The sequence below is a fragment of the Dendropsophus ebraccatus genome, chromosome 1 (assembly GCF_027789765.1).
Source record: "Dendropsophus ebraccatus isolate aDenEbr1 chromosome 1, aDenEbr1.pat, whole genome shotgun sequence".
In the NCBI taxonomy this organism is placed as follows: Eukaryota; Metazoa; Chordata; class Amphibia; order Anura; family Hylidae; genus Dendropsophus; species Dendropsophus ebraccatus.
This window is the reverse complement of record NC_091454.1, coordinates 144,523,767-144,547,026: the sequence shown is the minus strand read 5'-3', so window position 1 is coordinate 144,547,026 and position 23,260 is coordinate 144,523,767. Positions and strand designations below refer to the sequence as shown.

At 42.5% G+C, this 23,260-nt stretch overlaps 1 protein-coding gene across 3 annotated transcripts in view; it reads left to right on the top strand.

Moving 5' to 3' along the window:
* The window catches only part of PEAK1 (pseudopodium enriched atypical kinase 1), a 54,204-nt gene extending 34,135 nt beyond the window's left edge, over positions 1-20,069 (top strand). For all 3 annotated transcript variants that reach the window (XM_069981259.1, XM_069981241.1, XM_069981250.1), the window contains exons 2-5: positions 1,901-4,521; positions 13,623-13,828; positions 15,206-15,666; positions 17,881-20,069. In XM_069981259.1, the coding sequence (XP_069837360.1) occupies positions 2,003-4,521; positions 13,623-13,828; positions 15,206-15,666; positions 17,881-19,062 (4,368 nt within the window). In that variant the 5' untranslated portion in view covers positions 1,901-2,002 and the 3' untranslated portion in view covers positions 19,063-20,069. The remainder of the gene's footprint in view (positions 1-1,900; positions 4,522-13,622; positions 13,829-15,205; positions 15,667-17,880) is intronic.
* The last annotated feature ends 3,191 nt before the right edge of the window (positions 20,070-23,260 follow it).

Genomic DNA, 23,260 nt, shown 5'->3' with positions numbered 1-23,260 from the left:
CCCCTCACACCCATGTGTGATTCAGAGGCAGGACGTTGAGGTGGTGTTGTAGGAAGGAGGGGGGGGGGTTACTCTCTGTATCCGACCTTTAATGTCTTCCTTCCTTACCAAACGGAAACCAGTATTAAAGAACAGCTGATGCTGCAAAGGCTGGAAACCTAGATGAGGCGCTTAGGCCTGGTGTGGAAAGGGTGCTGAGGGTCAGTGGATTATTAGAAACTTCTGCCAGGATGGAAACAGTAACTCTGAGGATCCTAGCTGAAAGACTCTAGGAATGTTAAGATGGGAATAGCTGGTTATAGGGTTAGGTCAAAAATAGTTCTGGGTCTAAAAGGTCACAATGAGAATTGTTTTAGTTACATTGGAAAAATTATAGTTGAGAAACAACTTCATTAAAGGTCACCATTCTTACCATGGGAGGAAGGCTTCTAGACAGACCGGGAACTCTTCACGGGTCACTTATCATGCCTGTACAAATAAAGCAGTCTGAACACGAGGGTAATGTGAGGGTGTTTGGATCAAGGACAGCAGGGCCACAAGACTTGGGAGACAAGTTGGCGAAGGATTTCCATCTTATCGTGTATACTTGTTCTCCATTTACTTGACAGCTTCTGAGGGGGAGATTGGCGAGGCAGTGTTCTATATATATATACATTTTCTATGTAACAATTAGGTTGGCACAGCTTACTTACAGTGGGAGTTTGGCACAGCCAATGAACATGGTACAGTCAACTTTAACAGTGTATGTTGGAGGCACTGTCTTGCATTGCCTAATAGAATAATGTTTTAATGTGACAGTGTGTTGCTGCCTATGTGGTAAGTATTTGTCATAACATAATGTACGCCTGTTAGAAATGTGGCATTGTCGCTTACCGTGGAGCAATTGTACATGTTGTCATTGTGTTATAATACCTACTGAGTTTTTCCAATCCAGAAGAAAGCTGCAACAGGGTTGTGTAACACAAATAAGAATGCTAATTTATACATCTGCCCATTTCCTTCCCTGTGTGATACAAAGTGTAAGGGTTGTGTAGAAAGAAATGCAGATTATTTTTTACGTAGAACTGAAATGGTCACTAACCATCATCAGTCAAAATTCTTTCATTAACCAATAGTACAAGTGAATGTATACAAATTTAACATTTATTACATGCTACCCTTAGAAGTATTTAAAGAGCAGGGGGAGTTAGTTGCAGTTAGCTGCTACAGCTGTTATATTTAACCACAATGCTAGGTTTACAACTTACACTCCTTAGTACTGCTGTATAATGTCTCTGAGGCTGTACTGGAGTCATACAGGGGAGCAGGATCTCCTCTTTTGTATATGCAATGTATGGAAGCCATCATAGCAACTAGTCTCCGCCCATTTTTTCAGGGATAAAGGCAAAGGTGAGGCCAGCAGCACAGAAAACTAGGGAAAAATACCATATGCACGTTGTATGTAAGACCAGAAATATTGCTACGCCTCATGTACACACTCTACAATATCTGCATCAGAGGCTCCATTTGGGGCCACCATTGCAGAGTTCGTTCGACCCTGCCAAACTGAGCTGAACAGACCACTGCACAGTGGACACGAGCAGAGCCTGACAGACCCCATTGATTCTAATGGGATCTATTGGGTTTCTCAGCCTTGTCCATCATTTTTCAGGATTCAGGATTTCAGGACAGAATTTTTTTTATTGCTGCAGTGTTCCCCCCCAGTTATTCAAATTCTATGACCGAGGACCTGTTTGAAGCCTCCTACGTAGATGTGAACCTAGCCTGATCCTAAAAACTTTGTTGAATAATTTATGTAGTGGATGTTATTCTTAGACAAAATGATAATATGATAAAATGATAGTTAATGTTCTCTTATGTTGCATACCTAAGTTCAAACCTTTTTTTTTCTTTCCCCCAGGGTACATGAACGAGTAAAGCCTGGTACATCACTGTCACCTATGAATTTCTAATTGAATTTCCAATTTGTGCCCTGGTGCCATGCTCTGCAGCACCTGCAATCATGTCAGCTTGCGGCTCATTCACAGAGCATGTTTGGAAACCAGGGGAGTGCAAGAACTGCTTTCAGCCAAAAGGTCAACATCAGTTATCGGCTCTTGGCAGAGGCAGCCCTGGTCAACCACCTCCTCCTCCTCCACCACCACCTCCTTATCGAGCAAATCATGCCAAAGTCATTCCCAACCAGCGACCACGTGCAACCGCTGGGTTCAGGCCACCTGTGGCCAAGAAACCTACCATCGCTGTAAAGCCTACTATGATGTCTGTAGATGGAGCAGGAGGTCATCCTATTCAGACTCATTCTAGGTCACCACTACCCATGCAAACCACTCGAACACAAGTCCAGAATGTTGTATCTAATGATGATCGAGCAAATAACAATACAGGAGCTGAACAAACAGTCACTAATAACAATCATGTGAGTAGCAGTGGACTCACAGAAGTGCTGAAGGAGATAGCAGGCTTGAGTCCAGTTGAACCAACACCTCCCTTAGAAGCTACACCTCGAGAAAACTTTCTATGTAGGATTAATCAATGTTATCGCCGCTCTTTAGAGAGAAAGCCACCTGCTAGCTGTTTATCTGGAAGTCGTCATGAAGAAGGAGGGTCAAAAAAAGGTGTTAGAAGAGTAGCTTTAAGTGGAGAAGAGGGTGCTGTTATTGGAATGGATGGTGGTCGCTTTTGCTATCCAGAGTTTTCCAGTGGTGATGACAGCTGGGATGAGGAAGATGAAGAAGACCAAGGGGAACGGGAGAGCTGGGAAGAAAGTGATGAAGAACTTTTGGCAATGGAGATTCGTATGAGGGGACAACCACGGTTTGCTAATCTTCAAAGTGGCAGTCTGTCTCCTGTCCCAGGAAGGCTTGGGAAAAGAGAGAAGTGGAATACTGTGCCATTACGTCAGAAGTCCTTACAAAGGGTGTGTGCTGTGGACTATGATGATAGCTATGATGAGATCCTTAATGGCTGTGAAGTGGTTGGACAGGGGGAAGGCAACATTGTTTCACCTTCTCCCGATACATCAATGGTTGATTCCTTGTCTTGTCCTCCCTCATCATCTTCATCTTCCACTTCCTCCTCCTCCTCCTCCTCCTCCTCATCTTCTGGGGGAATCTTTTGCAATGGCAATATACTCACAGAGAAAGCATCACCAATTGGGCCAGATAGTACAACACAAGATGTAAACCAAGATACCAATATGGCACAGGCTAAGCCATATCGTGTAGTTAATTTGGAGCAACCAGTCTGTAAACCATACACAGTGGTTGATGTTTCTGCTGCCATGGCTGGGGAATGCCCATCTCGTCTGAACACAAAATTGAAAAAGTCAAGCTCTACACGTTATCAGGAAGTTTGGACATCAAGCACCAGCCCTCGGCAGAAGCTTGCAAAAACAGAAAATGTGGAAGCTCCTAAACGAAGCTGCTATAAGTCTGCACCAACTTCACCCACTGCAGGTTTAAGTGCCCATACTGTACCTGTTCGTTCTCCGAACTTATCAGAGATCAAATTTAACAGCTATAACAATGCAGGAATGCCACCTTTTCCTATTATTATTCATGATGAACCTGAATATGCCCACAGTTGTAAAAGTGCTGATAAAGTGCCCATCCTCATCAATCCTAGTGCTTATGATAATTTAGCTATTTACAGAAGTTTTGTTGGCACTGGTGGTGTCTTTCCTCCACCTCCAGACAAGGAAAAACGCCAGACTGGAAGTGTAGCAAGCCACACATATGAGGAAATAGAAACCCCTGCTAAAGCACAAAAAAAAGAGGACTCTGTTGGGGGGGTTACCCAGGAGACAGGTGGATGTACACGGGAAAGTGCCAATCGTGTTCTGTCTCAGATTGTGGCATCCATCCAGCCTCCTCGTTCTCCACCAGAAGCTTTAACTCCTGAATCGGGCAGTAGTGATGATCGTCCACCAGAGACGCAGTCTGATCCAGAGCAACATACCAGTTCATTAGGAAGACCAAAAACTCTTTTTTCATCCAAAAGTGAAACTTTTGGGACTGTGACATTAAACAAAAATTCCCCCGCTCTTTCCAGTGATGACAGCCCTACTGTATCTGCCAACACAGAACCTCTTCCTCCTTTCCCACCTCCACGCTCTACTTCTTCACCCTACCATGCAACTATGTTGCACAAACACTTTGCAACCCGTGGAAAACCAGTTGGAGCTAACCGACCTTCACCAACTGATTCAGCAACACAGCCACGTCGGCCGGCAGATGGCAAGCCACGTCGTTGGATTTCCTTTAAAAGTTTTTTTAGGAGGAAGAAGGAGGGAGGTGGACAAGGGGGCTGTGAAGACAGAGGAGATGAGGGAAAGCTACTTGGTCTAGATGGTACTGTTATTCACATGCTTCCACCTCCACCAGTTCAAAGACATCATTGGTTCAGTGAAAGCCGTGGAGAGCCTGGAGAGAAACCATCCATTGTGTTCAGGTATCGTTCAGAGGAAGAGCAAGCTGCAGGAAGTCCACAGGATAGCATTGGCACTGAGACCAGGTCTAGCAGGTAAATGGTTTGTGTCCGTTTTCTATCCTCAAATAAGATGTATAGTTCTAATACATCTCTTAAAATATATCTACAGTATATACATTAACAGGTACAGAGTTATCAGCAACAGATTTCTTGTGTGTCACAAGGATCCTTATCATTAAAAGACAATAATCTAAGCTAAATAACGGTGCATGTACACCCTTTCTGAGTCTTAGGGCCTTATTACACAGACCGGTTATTGACTAACAAGTGTGTAATAGGGACTGTGATCAGCTGATGAACTAACAAAGCTTTGTATGTCAGATGATTGCTTATTTTTAGCCTTCTAAGAAACCATTGTTGTGGAGGCACATATCTCCATGTGTAATAGGGAAAGTGCAGCCAAGGGATTATTAAAGCAGAGGGCATAATAACATAGTAAAAACACTTTCTGTACTGAAGAGAGAACTTTTAAGCAGTCTCCTCGCTATCCTTCACTTACAGTGAAAGGTGACACCAGTATATAGAAAGGATGGCCATTCACAGTAGGTGATGGTCAGAGTCCATCCACCCACTGCACAGGTCACATAACATGCCTGGAAAACTCTGCCATAGAACTCAATAGGGTGAGCTGAAGTCTATTTGTTCTATGTCCATGTGGCATTCTGAAAAGTTCTGTCCAGTTAGAGGGTATTCCTATTTTAGAAAGTTAGGGGATAACTAGTGGATCAGCGGGGGTCTGATCACTGAGACCCCTGTCAGTCTTAGAACAGAGTACAAACATTCTCCGAATTAATGGAGCTGTCAGTGCTTTATTCATTCGCTATGGGGCTCCAGAACATTGCCAAGCTTAGTGTTTGATAATGAATAGCGAGTTCTTCGCACACGTGCAGTGCGCTCTGTTCATTTAGGCACAATTTTCTGGCTTTCTCTGGATCTGTGGGAATCCCAGCAGTTGGACCCCCACCGATCTGCAAATTGTATTCTCATCTTAAAAAGTTAACCCCCTATCCAAAGAAAAGGGAATAACATTCTGATATGAGAATACCCTGTAAGATTTACTTCTTGATTTGGCCAAAAACAAATGCATCCAAAGTGGCATAAAACTATCCTAAATGCACCCTAAATCTCACCCAATTTAATGTAATAATGTGCTCTATTGAAGGCTATGGGGAATTGATCATCAGTACACACATAGTAAAGAAAAAAACTGCAAGAATGTGTATAAATAATGAACATGCTCATGATTTATGACCTGTTCACACATTAGTCTATTTTCACTTAAAATTATGGACGTGTTTTGGTATTATTTTACTGTGTGTGTTTGAGATTTAGGAGATCTCATCCACATTGCTGTTACTGTAAAAATCTGAATAATCCCTGGATCAGCTTCCTATGACATGAAATCTTATGTCCATAACTTGTAATGTTATATTTTTCATGAAAAGCATCCAGGCCTCCCTTGAACTTATTTAATGAATCGGCCATTAGGACATTATGTGGCAGAGAGTTCCATAGTCTCACTGCTCTTACAGTAAAGAATCCGTATCTGTGCTGATGGTGACGTAGAGGATGCCCCCTTGTCATGGCTACAAGCCTAGGTGTAAAAAGATCACTACAAAGATCTCTGTACTGTCCATTCATATATTTGTACATTGTGATCAGATCGCCCCTAAGACGTCTTTTTTTTTTTTTACTAAAAAGCACTAATCTGGACAACCTGGCTTGGTACTGTAACCCACCAATTTCCTTTTGATAAAGTGTATTTATCGACATGTTAAAGTTGTAATTCAAAAAATCTATTCCAGATTAAATGCATCACATGCCACTTTTGGCTGTATGGTAGGATTATAAGAGGTACTTCACTGTCCAGAGCAGAAGCAAATCCCCATAGAAAACCTCTCCTGCTCTGGACAGTTTCTGACATGGACAGAGGTGGCAGCAGAGATCCCTGTGTCAGACTGGAAAGAATACACCACTTTCTGCAGGACACACAGCAGCTGATACGATTTTTTTAAATTTTTATAAAAGTCATTTACAAATTGTTTTTTTTTACTCCTCCAGAGTACCCCTTTAAGGCTGGACTCAGCACTTAAAAGTAAAATAATAGCCAATAAAAAAACGAAAATATGTGCATAGCCTTTTTTCTTGCTCAAAAATGCTGTGGCCAGATGTTAGCTGCGACTCAATGGGGAAAAATGAAATGCAATACCCACATGATGTTTTTTGGTTTGGTGAATTTTCAGGGCAGTTTGGCATTTGTCATGTGGTTGCAGGCAGGGGCGGTCTTGGCATTTCTGAGGCCCCAAGCGAAGTTATGTCTGGGGCCACCCCCCCTCGACACGCGTTCCAAAACAATAGACCGGTGTGTGTTGCCCCCAGTAGTATATACCCCTTGTGCGCTACCGCCAGTAATATATACTCCTTGTGTGCTGCCCCCAATAGTATATACCCCTTGTGTTCTGCCCCCAGTAGTATATACCCCTTGTTTGCTTCCCCCAGTAGTATATAGACCCCTGTGTGTTCCCCCAGTTATATATAGCCCCCGTGTGCTCCCCGAGAAGTATATAGACCTCCTGTGTGCTGCCCCAGTTGTATATAGACCCCCTGTGTGCTGCCCCCAGTTGTATATACCCCCTGTGTGATCCCCCACTAGTATATAGGCCCCCTGTGTGCTCCCTCAGGGGTATTTAGCCCCCCTGTGTGCTTCTCCACTTGGATATAGACCTCCTGTGTGCTCCCCCACTTGGATATAGACCCCTGTGTGGTCCTCCAGTAGTATATAAACCCCCTGTGTGGTTCCCCCAGTAGTATATAGACCCCCTGTGTGCCCCACCAGTATTATATAGACCCCTTGTGTGCTGGCCCAGTAGTATACAGACCCCTGTGTGCTCCCCAGTTATATATAGACCACCTGTGTGCCTCACAAGTAGTATATAGACCCCCTGTATGTTCCCCCAGTAGTATATAGACCCCCTGTGTGCCCCACCAGTAGTATATAGACCCCTGTGTGCTCCTCCAGTAGTATATAGCCCCCCTGTGTGCTTCCCCACTTGGATATAGACCTCCTGTGTGCTCTCCAAGTTGTATATAGACCCCATTCTGCTGCCCCAAGTAGTATATAGACCCCCTGTGTGCTGCCCCCAGTAGTATATAGACCCCTTTGTGAAGCCCCAGTAGTCTATAGCCCCCCCTGTGTGCTCCCCCCATTTATATAGACCCCGATGTGCGCTCCCCCAGTTAAACAGACCCCTGTGTGCTCCCCCTCCCATATAGTATATAACACAATAAAACAAACACTTATACTCACCTGGGTCCGGGCGTCTCCTCTTCTCTTCACTCTTGTGGCCGCAGGAAGGTTTTTCCCTGCGATCACAAGAGGCCGCACTACACTTGTCCTGGCGCCGATGCTCCAGTGATGTCACTGGAGCGCCGACACCACAAGGACAAAGCTGCCACTTGTGACCGCAGGGAAAACCCTTCCTGTGGCCACAAGAGTGACTGACAGGAAGGGAGCCAATGTCTCCCGCCCTGTCAGTGCTGCTGCATGTAACTATGAGCGCTCATTACGAGTGCTCATAGTTACAGTTCAGATGGCAGCAGCGAGCGGGGCAGCGGCCCTGTCCAGCGGTCTTGAGCACAAGAGCGGGGCGTGGGGGCCCCCCTGGATGTTGGGGGCCCCAAGCGATCGCTTGGGGTGCTTGGTGCCAAAGACCGCCACTGGTTGCAGGTTATGTGTTTGGGAATTGTATTCAAGAAATATTGCCAGTTTTCCCCAGGTTCTTCAACAGGATCCTGGAATCATATAATATATACTGAAAAGAAATGCAGGGGATAAACCAGAGATGATAAAACACACAATATACTAATTTACACTAGGAACAAAGAATGGACCACTTGGTCCATCTAGTCTGCCCTTTTAGTAGAAGGCCAGAAAAAAAACTCCAAAAAGCAGGGAACAAAATGCCACAAACACACCCACAAAATGTGTGTCTGAGGGAAGCCTAAACAGGGTTTAGAAAAAAAATGACTAATCCGTGACTGATGAGCTATACTGTGGATAGCTCATCAGTCCATTTTGTCTGGAAAACTCCTTTAAGGCTGGGTTCACACTGCGTTTTTACTGTCCGTGTAACAAATCCGTTCTTAAATGGTTACATTAAACATACACAAAAACGTGGTTAACCGCGTTTTTGTGTATGCTAAAAAAAGAAAGAAAAAAAAGAATCGGTTTTGATCCTTTATTTATTTATTTTTTTTATAATGAAAGTCAATGGAAAACAAATCCAAACGGATGCACACAAATGCATCCAATTTTGCATCCTGTTTTTCATCAGTTTTTTTCATTTAAACAGATATGTTAAATGGACTGTAGAAATGCATTGTGAACCAAGCCTTAGGCTATGTTCACACAATGTATATTTTCGTAAAATCACAGCCGTTGTACAACGGCCGTGATTATTATGAGAATATACGTTGCATTGCTGCCTATGGGATCCCGGCTGGAGCGTATACCCCGAGTATACACTCTGGCCGGGATCCCTAGCGGCGCCGCAAACAGCTGACATGTCAGTTTTCTGCGGTGGTTATTCATTGAATATCGGCCACAGAAAACCCTGTCAGTGCACACTGTGGAGCGAGTGGATCTGGCCGCTAGCTCCATAGCGTGCAGCATAAAGTTCTGATGCGGGCGCTTACAGATGCGCCCGCATCAGAACACTGCGGCCCGAAAGATCATCCGGCCGGGATAGTCTTTTCAGAGAACGGCCTTTATGGTGTAAGTAGTCAGGTCATTAATAGTGTGTCAACTAATGTGAGCTTACCTACTGCCAGTACTCAGAGTAGTGATATGCAAACCTGCCCACCATCTAAAAGCCTGAATCAACAGATGCCACTGCTTCTGATGGTGTGTGTGTGAGGGGGCGTAAAAATTATAAAACTGATAAAAATCTAAAGCATAAAATTGCCAGGGCAGCGCAAATTTGCCACAAATGTTAAACCAAACGTATGCAAAAATGGGTGACTTTCTTTAACACATTTGCGTTGTGAATGCTAGAGCTATGCATCATATACAGGGGGTGTGGCAGTGTTGTCCTGGCATACTTACTATAATTTACACCTGTAAAAATGCCTGAAACCATAGCTGAAATGTACACCAGCTTGGGGGTGGTGTAGATTTCAAAGTGCTTTGCCGGTGCAGCTGCTCATGTGCCACATGTATTATGATGCTTGTGCCTCTAAATAGCTCCAGCTAATCTAACAGCAGCAAGATTTCTCTAAAGACTGCTATGTAAAAGGCCGCCCTTAGAAAGTTCACCTCTGTTAATTCACCGCAAAATGTTTCAACAAACAGAAGAAACTCAGGGACTAAAAGCATTTCAGAAGAATCAGTATTTACTGCATATTTACCATTCATAGCATTGCCCGGCTATGGGCTTCACATGACAATAACACAAATTCAGAAACAATGCTGGCCTTTCACAAAACCCTCCTAAAAATTCTTTCTATGGTAAAAGTCAAAAAGGTTTTTTTATCATCAGTTCCTCGCTGAAAGGAAATGAGATCACAACAAGTTAGATGACTGAAGAATTTGCCCGTTTAATATTTTTAGAGTATTATAAAGCTGATGTAAAAATTGAGCCATAATTCAGATTAAAAACAACTTGCTTTGTAAATGTCACACATTAAGATGCAAAACAGCTCTGACTGTCCAGGCATAATGGAAATTGTAATTTTGCAACAGCTGGGCCATGCCCTTTTTTTAACCCTTTGCCGCAAAATGACGTTTGGGAAACGTTATGTAAAGCAAGTAGTTCCTGCTACATGATGTTTCCCAAATATCATTCTTTCCCTGCAACCCCACATTTCATGTGCCAACCTGCAGCTGTATTTAAAAAAGGAGCAAGGTGGCGGTAGAGATCATTGGGGGAGGAGGTCTTAACGACGAAGGCCCAATATGCTCTCTCCACAGCTCGCGGCTGATAGCAGCCAGGTAACGCGGGTATTAGCTGGCACGGCTGATTGGCGTGTCCAGCTAATTGGGCATTTAAATGCAGCTGTCAAAGCTAACAGCTTAATTTTAATGGCCTGTGCCCCCCATCCCTGGTGTCTAGTGTGTGTGTGTGTTGGAGGGGATCGCCTTTCCCTGCAATGTATCGCAGGGTGGTGATCATTCTATCGTACCCAGCCAGGTCTCAGCGTTGCAATGGTGCTGATCCCGGCTTGCTGATGGAATGCTCTGGGCTCCAGCAGTCCAAAGCAATCAAGCATTGAATTATTCGATCAGTGCTGTATTAAGCATACTGCACTAATTTCTCTGAGAGATCAGTGCGGTAATAATATATGTCTCCCGGGGGACTAAAAGTTAACATATACTGTTAAAAAAAAAATAATAATTATTAATAAAAAAATCCCCTCCCCTAATAAAAGTTTGAATCACCCCCCTTTTCCCATTTTATAAATAAAAATAAATAAACAAACATATTTGGTATCGCCGCGTGCACAATCACCTGAATAATTACATTATTGCATTCCTAATCTTGCACAGTAAACGGTGAAAAGTGCAAAAAAGGCCAAAATTGTTGATTTTTATTTGTCTCATGAATACCAGAAAAATTGTAATAAAAAGTGGTCAAAAAGTCACATATAAACAAGCAAGGTACCAATAGAAAATACAGGTCATGGCGCAAAGAATTACACCTCACACAGCCCCATAGACCAAAATTAAAAGCATTACAAGGGTTGGAATACAGCAATTTGGAAAACTTTTAGGTTTTTTTTTTTTTTTTTAAATATTTTAATTTTTAAAAAGCCATCAAATGAAATTAAAGTTATACAAGTTACATATTATTGTAATCATACTGACTTGATGAACAGAGGTAACATGTCAGTTTTACTATAGGGTGAACACGTAAACACGAAAACTGCACAAAATTTTTTTGGGAAATGTAGTATAAGTGTTTTGCACCAAAATTTTGCCTTGAAAGTCACAAAGACAATTCCTTTTGGATATGTCTCTCACAGTATTTTGAGAATTATTTTAAGCCTCAAAAAAAAATCTCAAACTTTCAGATTTTTTTTGTTTCCTGACGTGGAACATTTTTGAGTAATTTTGGACTTTTTTTAGTTTTTTCTTCTTCTGTTTTTGAGATACAGCAAATGGTAATCTGTAATTTGCAAACCAACTGTTTCTGAGGACACAGTTAAAGCCTTACTGTTATTTGTAATAACTTTTGGACATCATTAGACATGAGATCCACTGAGGTCAATAACTTTGGATATGTCTGTGGTACGTCCAGAGACACAGCCTGGGGGTTGTGCAGCCATGTGCTCTACTCCTCAGCTGGTTAAAGACCTGACTTTTTTGCTTCATAGTTTATAATAAAGTGAAAGAGTCATATTTGATTGACAGCCAGGGAGAGACGCACACTGTCCAACACTGCCCCGGCCTGTATTTCAGGATCACAGTGAGTCTCAGCAGAGATCCGCTGGGATAGATAACTTATGACATGTCTGATGGCATTCCATACAACAGGGTTCCAACAACACCAGGTAAAAGAGTTCAGAATTTCCTTTTCAGAAGTAGGTGGGATGCACGCCAGATGGTCTCCAATCCCAGTCAGAGGCTGAGTAACATCAAATATTTCTCACCCCTTTTTTTCTATTAAAAAGATGTACCACACACTCTTAGAACAGAAAGTAGAATTGTGGGATGGATATATATTATTATTATTATTTATTATATATATATATATAGTGGTACCTTGGTTTAAGAGTAACTTGGTTTAAGAGTGTTTTGGTTTAAGAGCTCACAGTTTTTCAAAATTGTGACTTGGTTTAAGAGCATTGTTTTGGTTTAAGAGCTCCCTGTGCTGGGTGGGAGCGTGAGTGGGGGAGGGTCATGGTCTGCATAGTGGGGTCTACAGCACTGTACTCTGACCCCGGAAGTCTCCCTCACCTTCCAAATCATAGCAGATCCACTTAAGACTGGGGCTTACATCAGGGGACAGGACTGTGGAGGTAATCTCTTCATAGCTGTAACCCCTCTCTTCCTGGGCAGAGAGTGCTGCATGTATGTGCCCACATCTTGTGTTTCCTATCCTCTCCATTACTGTACAGTATCTTATAATATCACATATTCTGCTGTTTCTGAATGTTTGTTTCATTTGTTTTACATGTTAGTCAGAATAATAAATCATTATTTGTGGTATGGAACCAATTGTCTGCATTTCTATGGTTTCTTATGGGAAAATGTGATTTGGTTTAAGAGTGGATTTGGATTACAAGCGCAGCCCTGGAACGAATTATGCTTGTAATCCAAGGCACCACTGTGTATATATATATATTATAATATGATAATTTTTATATTCCCCCTATGGAAAAGGAAAACAAATGGATACGACCATATTTTTTTCTATTCTTCCATAATGTTGTGTCCTCAGTGAAGCCCCTACACTGGAGGAGTGGCTGTTGTTAGCAGACAGTGCAGACATATGAGCATATTAGCTGAGTACATGTCCCACTGTGCACACTTATCACACTTCCTATTCTTTGCCGTCTCCTTCCTCTTCCCTGTCATTCTGCTCTCTGTGGTTTCACAGGCTGCATGTGCTACTTTCACTACTAGGATCTCCGTTCTTATTTTTATTCTATTCCTTTTATTATTCTCCTTTTTTTTTTCTTCTTCTTCTTTTTTGAGATCTCTGTACAACCAGTCTTTTGACAGTCATCTGCTTCCATGTGCAGGTACGAATGGAAGAGGGGTTTTAAGTGAAGTTTGCAATGTCCTTCCATAGTGCCGTTGGTTAGGGGGTGTGGAGTCGTGTGTGTCAGTGCTGAGCTGACTTAGGGGAGGGTTTCTGGTGACACTCCCTTACAGGTAAACACACAGGTTAGGTCAGATCACCGGACAGTCTGGTCACGACGTTCCACTCAATGAACTGCAGCCCTTTCTCTTATAGAATGGGCAGCTGTGTCAGTAGCAGAAGATGGTGAGCTATATTTGTTTTTGCTATGTACCTTTAACTTACGCTGGCCATAGACATATGCCTGTTTTCTTTATACGTTTTTATTTATTTATTAACTGAACTTATTAATATGAACAAGGTAACAGAAAATGTATATTTATCTCAATCCAGCACTCCTGACGAAATGCCTGTACACAACTCTACAACTCTTGGACCTGCTGTGCTCTCAACACCTGATGAACAGAATGGGGCAGACGGTTCACCCGCACCTGTTGTTGCTGAGGGTCAGGCACGTGAGGAACCTGCTCCTGTCTCTGGTGCTGCCTCTGATTGCTCGTCTGATTTTAGTCCAGAAGGAGCCACCTACAGTAACTTAGGTGAGGTTCATAGTTCCTGTCTCTGTAAGCATTCCATTCCTTAATCCAGAGGTTATCAGGAAAAACAAAACCTTTGGTCCTCCATTAGCAAACCCCCTGCATTTGTGGATGTCGTGGACATATAACTTATAGTACTGTAGATCAAGTAAATGTAGGTGGCAGTGATATTCATAATTACATATTGTTGCATGGTCACCCTTTGAGTTAGTGAGTAAACACACCTAAGGGGCCTAAGTAGAGGGCCTTTTACATGGGCAAATTAACGTGCAGAAAAATCGTTAAATTGCTAAATAAGAAATTCTGATGTGTACAGAAGCCCTGTTGTACATTTTTCTGTTTTAATACAGACTATGCATAGGAAAAGCTGATCAAAAAATTTTATCTTAATCCCTTAGCTTCAATGAGGCATCAGTTTTGACTCCAAACATATCAGTTATTTTCCGAGGTGTTCCTCATCTCCCATTGAAATCCGTGAGACCTGGGTTTTTCAGTGTGACACTGCATAGTTTTGTGCTGCAAAATTGGCGAAGTGTCCATGTTGAAAGTGATGTAAACATGCCTGCATATATATATATATATATATATATATATATATATATATATATATATATATATATCTTATTTTCACAGGTAGGTGTCCACATTTTGGACACCTTTTTAAGCTGTTTATCTGACATGAGTATAAATAGTATTATATTTTTAATGTTGTGCCTGCAAATTTGAACTATAATATATGCATCCTTTTGTGCTGTTCAGAGATTGCCAGTCACAACATTCCATGTCTCCATTGTATGCATTCCCCTATGTAACACACATACAGACTAAAAATTTTCATAGAAAACCAGTTAACCTGTCTAAGCATATTTTTGGTGTTTGGGAGGAATTTGTAGTAATCGAAGGAAACCCCTGCAGCATAAGGTGAGAACACAAACATCATACATAGATTGATAAAGTCAGATTCAAAGCTACCAGAAGAATTTACAAATAACATTTTTAGAGTAAAAATTTCTTACTTTCTAATTCCCACATTCTGCAATGCTGCAAGCCATATGTATCTGTAGATCACTGAGGCCAGACAGTCCCACCTCTCCCAAATATGAACAGATTTGGCTGGAGGCTACTAGTAAGAATTTCCCAATTTAGAAATCCTCATTTACGCCACCGGCATGATATTTGTTAGATAAATAAAAAATGTTAACAGTTGGAGTATACATAAGTAATAATACCTGCCTGCTATAAACAATAATAGGGAGGAGCTCCATTACTCCTTCCTTTTTTTTTCTTTATCGCTTTTCAGTATGTATGTGTTGTGGAAACATATCACATAAATAGAGTTGTATATTCTAAAAATCAGATACATTTTTTTTGTTTCCACAGGCCATTCTCGAGCAAATATGATCCCATATAAACAGCCTCGCCAGACCCATGGAGGAAGCCCACCTAACGAACCAGAACCCCACCCAACACCCCCTCCACTTCCAAAGAAGAATCTGACACCGCGACAGTCCACACCAGATAAAGCACTTGGGACACTGTTAAGCCTGGGTAACCCCACCTATGACACCGACCGCAGCTGGGAAACTGGTGGAACGGAGTCAGGAGACTCCATGGAGCGAGGTGGTGGGAAGATTGCTGAATTACAGGTTGAAGCCCTGCGCCGCTTTTATGCTCGCTGTGAGGACATCTTCATGGCAGGACAAAGAGAGCCAATTAGCTTTGGACTGGAAAGTTGGCCAGACTTCAGACTAACAAGCCCAACACCATGTTGTCGAGCTGGAGATGCTGTATATTATCGGGCATCATATGCACGGGATCCTGGAAATCTCTATGCTGTGAAGGTAATGTTTTAGAGTTCTAGATGTTGGGCAGTTTTTCTGATAGTTGTACACTTTAATGTGTTACTGTCGTTATACCTATCAAAATCTAATTCAACAGTAGATGAAATATAAGGCAAGTTTTCAATTTACATTCTTTCTTTTTTTTATGTTAAAACCAACTTATACTTACTTGTATCCAGGTCCAGTCTCCTGAAGGCAGCTATTGGTTGAAAAAAAGAGACTAAACACATGAAGGCTGACCTTTAGAGAGAGTGACAGCTCAATGCGTCAGTGAATCGAATGACTGTGAGTGCACAGATGACCTGGGAAACACGGGACTTCCTGTGTTTAGACTCTTTGAGAAAAAAAAAATAGAACACAGGAAGTGCCGTGTTTTTCATAACTAAAAAAAAAGAAAAATAATGAATGTAAATTGCAAATTTCCTTTCCATCTACTGTTGATTTCGATTTTAAAAGTTATAACGACAGTGACACTCTAACTTTATCGTCTTCATATTTGATTTTTGACAGTTTTGTTTGTAAATACAACCTACAAAAAAAAAACAGATGCCCACAAACAAATATATCAGTATTTATTCAAAACCCAGTAAAAAATAAAAAGATATAGGGGGAGTATGACCCAATGAATAAACAAACAAAGCCAAAGGATATAAATGTACACCAAATAAAAAGCATAAAAACAGGAAAGCAGTATAACATGGGGATGAATGCCCAAATCTAAAGGATATACTACACGGTCCAGTCTTATTATTATGACCACTTGACATAAAGGGGTTACCCAGCGCTACAAGGACACTTTCTTCCAGAGACAGCCCCACTCTTGTCTGTAGTTCGGGCGGGGTTTTGCAGCTCAGTTCCATTGAAGTGATTGAAGCTTAATTGCAAACCGCACCTGAACTGGAGACAAGAATCGTGTTGTCTCTGAAAGAGTGTGGCCATGTTTTTGTAGCACTGGATAACCCCTTGAACGTCAGCAGTGTGTTGCTCATGAAGGAAGCCATGTGTGGTGAGTGGCTTAATATCTGTCTGCACATATACTGAATTCCACTCTGCTATGGATAAAAGGGTTGATTTATCAGAGTTGCAAAAAGGGATGACCATTGGCTTTTAGGCCAAGGGTCTGAAACTACCATCTGAAACGCTTGTGAACTGTCTCTATGCTACTTTGGTGAAAGTGTATTGTGAATGGACAAAGGGCACCATAGCAAATAAGCGATTTGGAAACTGCATAGTATCACACAATTTGGGATTGGATCGAGCCTTATAGCTCATGCATACCCATAAATGCTGATTGTCTTCCCTGGGGCACAAGGGATCTTCTAGCAATCCAGTGTGACATGTTACACAGCTAGAAATGTCTGGCAATGACTGGAAGAGCATGACCAAGTACCACGCTGGTCTCCACTTCCCCACACTTATACCCAATTGAGTATCTGTGGGCACTACCTTGATCATTGTTAGCTGTATGGATCCTTCCCTTCCAGCAGCTGTGGGGTGCAGTGCAGTCAGCATGGCTTCAGATACCTGTGACAATCTAGCTGCTGTCTGTGCTGCACACTACCTTTACTCTGGATATTAGCTGGTGCACTAATTTCTATAATTATTACCAGACTGCATTGCATGATGCTTGAACACAGGCTGGTGCAAAAGAAGCCATAAACCATTGCAACCACCTGGCGTTAACAACGAAATAACACATGCACAGTATACAGACCACTTTTGTGTAACAGAGTTCCCTGATACATGTTTCGTCTGTGCTTTTTCAAAGAGGAGAAGTTGTTGTTTATTAGTCCAAAGTCTCAATGGGCACTATAAAATGTGAGGAATTGTGAGAACAAGCAGGAAGAGCACGAGAGCGGCAAGTGCTTCATGCTTTGTGGTGGTGAGGGAAGGTTTTGAAAGCAGAGGAACGTAGAAATACTTTACCAGAGCATAGAAATTTTACTCTAACCATTATTCTCTATTATTCCCATGCATTTCCCCATGCATATCAGAATTTGATCCCCAAGTGGAGACTTTGGGAACGGCAGGTGCAGGGATGGGGTGTGTGCATACATTCAGATGTATATACAGCAGCTTCTGTGTGCAGAACAGTTAATTTTCTCTTTGTACGTTGTTTACTGTAAATAGATTGCTATTGCCAGTAGACTCTTTTGTTAACTGTTTGCTTTTTACTCATTTGCTCATTTAACATTGACTTTTGTTTATTTTCAGATTTGCCGCAGCAAATCTAAGCAAGCCCAGCGAGAATACTACCACTGCCTGGCTGTTCGACAGGGCCTCACTGAACATTTCAATATCCAGCAAGATTGTGGGCAATTTCTGGCTGAGGTACCTGCACGCTTACTGCCCTGGGAAGATCCTACTGTATCAGAGGAAGAGGAAGAGGAGGAAGAAGGGCAAGAAGGAGAAAATGTAGAAGTATCAAAAAAAATAAGAGAGAACCCAAGCAAAAATCAGAAGCAAAGTTCTCCTAATAATCAAGGCTCATTGGGCAAACGGAGGAGTAGAGTGGTAGTTATTACCCGAGAGCCCCCCAGACAGACCCTTGCTGATTTTGTTCGGGAGGGGGAAATCCAGCATCGTAGAGAGCCAGAGCTGTATGAACGACAAGTTTGTCTGCTTCTGCTTCAACTCTGTGGAGCCCTGGAGCATTTGAAGGCACAAGGTATTACTCACTGTGATCTTCGTTTAGATAACCTGTTGCTTGCTAGCTGTCGCCCAGGCGAGTCAGGATGTAGTTGTTGTTATAGATCTGCCACAGATGCATCAAAAGAGCAGGCTAAGGAGACAAGTCCATCTGAACAGAGAGCATTCCCAAGTTGTGCAGGTCGATTGCTTCTAACCAACTTTAGCCAGGCAAAATTGAAGAGCCAAAGTGTTTGGCGTCCACAGGGCCTAGGCGATCCTTCTCGTATGGCTCCTGAAATTGTGGGAGCAACTCAGTACCGAAGGAGTGATGAGTTTCAGACTGGGATCCTCATCTACGAAATGTTGCACTTACCCAACCCTTTCCTTGATGGGGGTTTGAAGGAAAGAGAATATGGACCCTGTGACTTACCAGCTGTGCCACGCCGCTCTCCATATTCACGTGGCTTGGGACGACTGGCAGGGCTTCTTTTGCAGCACAGCCCTTCAGATCGGCTTCAGGTGGGACAAGCCAAGGCTGCCCTGCGCTGTTTAATTTGGGGCCCTCGAGAAGAAGTTCTGCAAGGATCAGGATCTCTGCATAACTGGCTGGAAGTAAAGAGGACATTGTTACTAATTAGACTTGCAGAGCGAGCTCTGGAGAAAGAGGCTGGAGTGACTCTAGAAGACTGGTTGTGCTGTCAGTACCTGGCATTCGGCACAGCCCAGGGACTGGCACAGACACTACGGCTGTTGGAAAAAAACTGAATGGCATAGTCCTCCCCTGACTTTTTCTGACATGGTCTGTGTGCAATAGCTGGGAATACCCCAGAAGGCTCCGTTTAAGAAGCTTGAACGTCCAGTGTTATACCACTCCTTCCTGCACAGTCAGGCAGATACCTAAACAGACATTACACTCACATGTGGGTTCTCATATACACTGACTTGCATGCCTCAAAAACAATGGACTTTGTATAGACATTGTAATAAGCGTATTTACGATCAAGTATATTTCATTTTATTAACAAGTTTTAAAACGCTGCCCACTTTTTCATGCAACCATGTTAATGCTGCCAGCAGCCATCTTTTACCATTTACATTTCCTAATGATTTGTGTGAAACAGTCTACTGCTTATAGGTATAGTCAGATTGATCATATTTATGGCTGTAATAATTAATCACCACTACAAGACACCTAATGGACACACCATGAAAGTATTAATACATTCTCACTTAACAGAGGTACAGACAGGTCCACGTACCCCTGAGAGAGGAATCCATAGACTGAAGCCATGACACCCACACAGCACTGCTGATACACAATACATACGCACATAATCTGCCAGACTGTGGGGGAGAGATTACCAGAACTAGTATTAATATGAAATGTTTTATTCTTAATGCTTTTAATACCATAAATTCATATTTATATTTATATGCAACTACACTTGCAGTATCCTTAATAAAGCCACACCCATAGTGTTAAATTCATATATAGAACTATATACAGTATACACGATGTGAAGACAGAAGTGTCCTTGATGCTTCATGTTCCTAATCTTATGGGGAGTCGGTGGCAGGTATGCCCCTTACATAGCCCCACTGCTCAGTAATTCCTCTGTTATAGGAGGTGAGGGGAGCAGAGGTGGTCATCTCCTACCGGTCTCCTATGCTCCAATGCCTCCTTTACTTTTTTGTTTTTTGTTGTGGTACTTTTTCCATCTTTACTGCTGATATTCCTACTGTTGCTGTGTTAATAAATCTGTTTTATGGCACTGGTATTTGTGTGTGTGCATTGTCTTGAGGGATGTGGCTAGGTAATAGATTAAAGGAGAAGTCCGGCGAAAAATGTTATTAAAGTATTGTATTGCCACCCCCAAAGTTCTACAAATCACCACTATACACTTATTACCGGAAATGCTTATAAAGTGCTTTTTCCCTGCACTTACTACTGCATCAAGGCTTCACTACCTGGATAACATGGTGATGTCACGAACCGACTCCCAGAGCTGTGCGGGCTGTGGCTGCTAGAGAGGATGATGGCAGGGGGACACTGAGGGACACAGGGCACTGGAGGGAGGGACACTGAGGGACACAGGGCACTGGAGGGACACTGAGCATCCCTCTGCCATCATCCTCTCCAGCAGCCACAGCTCGCACAGCTCTGGGAGTGGGGTCGTGTGACATCATCATTTTATCCAGGAAGTGAAGCCTTGATGCAGTAGTAAGTGCAGGGAAAAAAGCACTTCATAGGCATTTCCCGTAATAAGTGTATATTGGGGATTTGTATAACTTTTGGGGGGCAATACAATGTTTTAATAAAAAATTTTGCCGGACTTCTTCCTTTTAAAGGGGATGTCCAGCCAGTTGTTTTTTTTTTTTTTTTAACTATGTTTCCTGGTCCTGCAGGAAACATAACACCTGTGAATGAACAGCCGATAATCGCTTGGTGTAATAGGACCTTTAGGCAATAATGTCTGACATTGATTGATCAGTAATAACACTATTTTATGATTTCTACGAAACAATTGGTCAGTATAAGGTATGAGAAATAAGTTCTAGTGATAAACAGCCCTCTCTGTCTCTGATCCCAGCAAAATAATATTTTACATTTTCTAAAAGCTTTTGGAGTGTTTGGGTTTTCAGAGACTGCTTCCATTAGCATTTTGCATGATTAATAAATGAATATGCATAATAAGCTAATTTAAAAATTAATTTGAATGACAAGCATTGAATTTTGAAGTGTTTCTGTATCAAAATGATTATGAATTGTAGGATGCAATTAAACTTCGTACTATGAGGTGATCAAAAATGAAAATGTCTATCTAATGAATCAGCCACATGATTAGAGGACGGCTTGAGGCAATTCCGTAGCTTCTAGCAGCCGGCATACCAAACAATAAAAGATCAGCAGAACCAAATTGACACAACAGAATGAACAAAAGCCACCTAAATATTTATGTTAAAGTAAACCTAGTAAAAGTTTCTTTACAGGAGTTTCTATAGTTGATTTGCCATGGAGTTTTTGAGGTATTTAATGAGAGGATTACAGGCTATGGACACCCTTCACTTGGAAATGATGATTTCATTACCTTGAGTAAAAGAAGAAAAAAAAAATCCAAGTTTAAAGGGGAATTTTCATCTTATCTCTGGGAATGAGGGCCCCTCCATCCCCATGCCCATCCCCACCCACCTTGTGGCAGCTAGAAGTTGCCAGAATTGTGAACATAGCTGAGTGGGATGTCTTATGCAGTTTATATAACTGCCATAAACTCACTGGCCTATACATAAGGATTAAAAGGGAAACATAAACTTAAAGCGCCTCTGTACCCACAATTTGACCCCCCCCCCCCCCCCCCCAAACCGCTTGTACCTTCAGATAGCTGCTTTTAATCCAAGATCTGTCCTGGGGTCCGTTCGGCAGGTGATGCAGTTATTGTCCTAAAAAAGCAACTTTTAAACTTGCAGCCCTGTGTCAAATTGGTGTGGCCTAGATTACCCATGCCCTAGGATTGCAATGCCTCTCTGCCCCTCCTCATCACTAGGAATGCCCCCGGGCAGGATTTTTCCTATTCAACACCTGTCTGAACACTGCACAGGTGCCTTAACGATCCAACACGTGCAGTGTTCATACAGCTGATGAATAGGAGAAATTGTTCCAGGGGCATTCCTAATGATGAGGAGGAGGGACGGAGGGGTGTCGCAATCCTAGGACATGGGTTCTCTAGGCCACGCCAATTTGACATAGGGCTGCAAGTTTAAAAGTTGTTTTTTAGGACAACAACTGCATCACCTGCCGGACGGACCCCAGGACAGATCTTGGATTAAAAACAGCTATCCAAAGGAACAATCAGTTTGGGGGGGGGGGGCAAATTGTGGGTACAGAGTCGCTTTAAAGCGGGCTGTCACTGCTGAGGCAAGTCTGTCTCGGAAGTGCCATGTAGTCACAATGCCTCCACTTTTTTTCCAGCTGCTCATACTAGATTGGCAGCCTGAGTGGAGGCCTTTGCATTAAGTTCCCAGCATTCAGGCAGCCAAAAGAGTGTGAGTGGCAGGGAAGAGGATAGAGGCTGCGTGACTGCATGCCACTGTCAGCCCCAATGCCTAGATACTGGATGCCAAGAGAGATGATTGAAGAATGTTTTTTCTGAATTGATGCCCCACCAAAGACTGACAGGCACAGCGTTGGAGTGCTGTAAGGTACTGGGACTGGATCCCAATATGTTATTGCCATAAATGCTTTGGATAGAAATCTCCCTTTGCAGCGATGAGCAGCCAAGCACTGCCTCAATATTCATGTAGAGGGGCTGGCGGATTGGTGCACCAAGGGCTCTAGTGCCCCCTCAGGGAGCAGAACCAATTTACAAATAAATCCAGGATTTCAGGAAACGCCACTGACAAAACTAAGAAAACTAACTTCATTCTCAGCTTGTTCTGCTCTATGGGAACACAACAGCAGGTTAAAGTCTTCTAAACTGCTGTTAGTTTCCATTTAAAAGGCATCTGTCATATGTATGTATTGGAGTATACACTGAGGAGTCCAACGCACACTGCAAGTTTTATTAGGAAGACACGTCAATGTCAAAAGAAAGAGGATGATACAACAGAATGCACATCACATAGAATTCTGTTGCCAAAAGCTGGGATTTTGCAACAAAAATTAACCTGTCAGGATCCTCTTTTTACAGGCCAGAAAAAACACTCTGTGTATGTTGATGGAACTTTTCCAAATGGTCACATTCAACCATGTAGGAAGCTCCATTGAAAAACCATGGATCTGTTTAAAATGACATCAAAATTAGGTGTCAACAGAATAGCCGAATGAGATGGGAATAAGCTTTATGAAAAGTACACTGTAGGACAGCTGACATCCCCTGTACACTAGTATGACACCACTTTGTCTCTCCCATTACTTCTACCTCCCATGACCATGGTGGCTGAACAACGCTAAGCCATTGGTATTGAT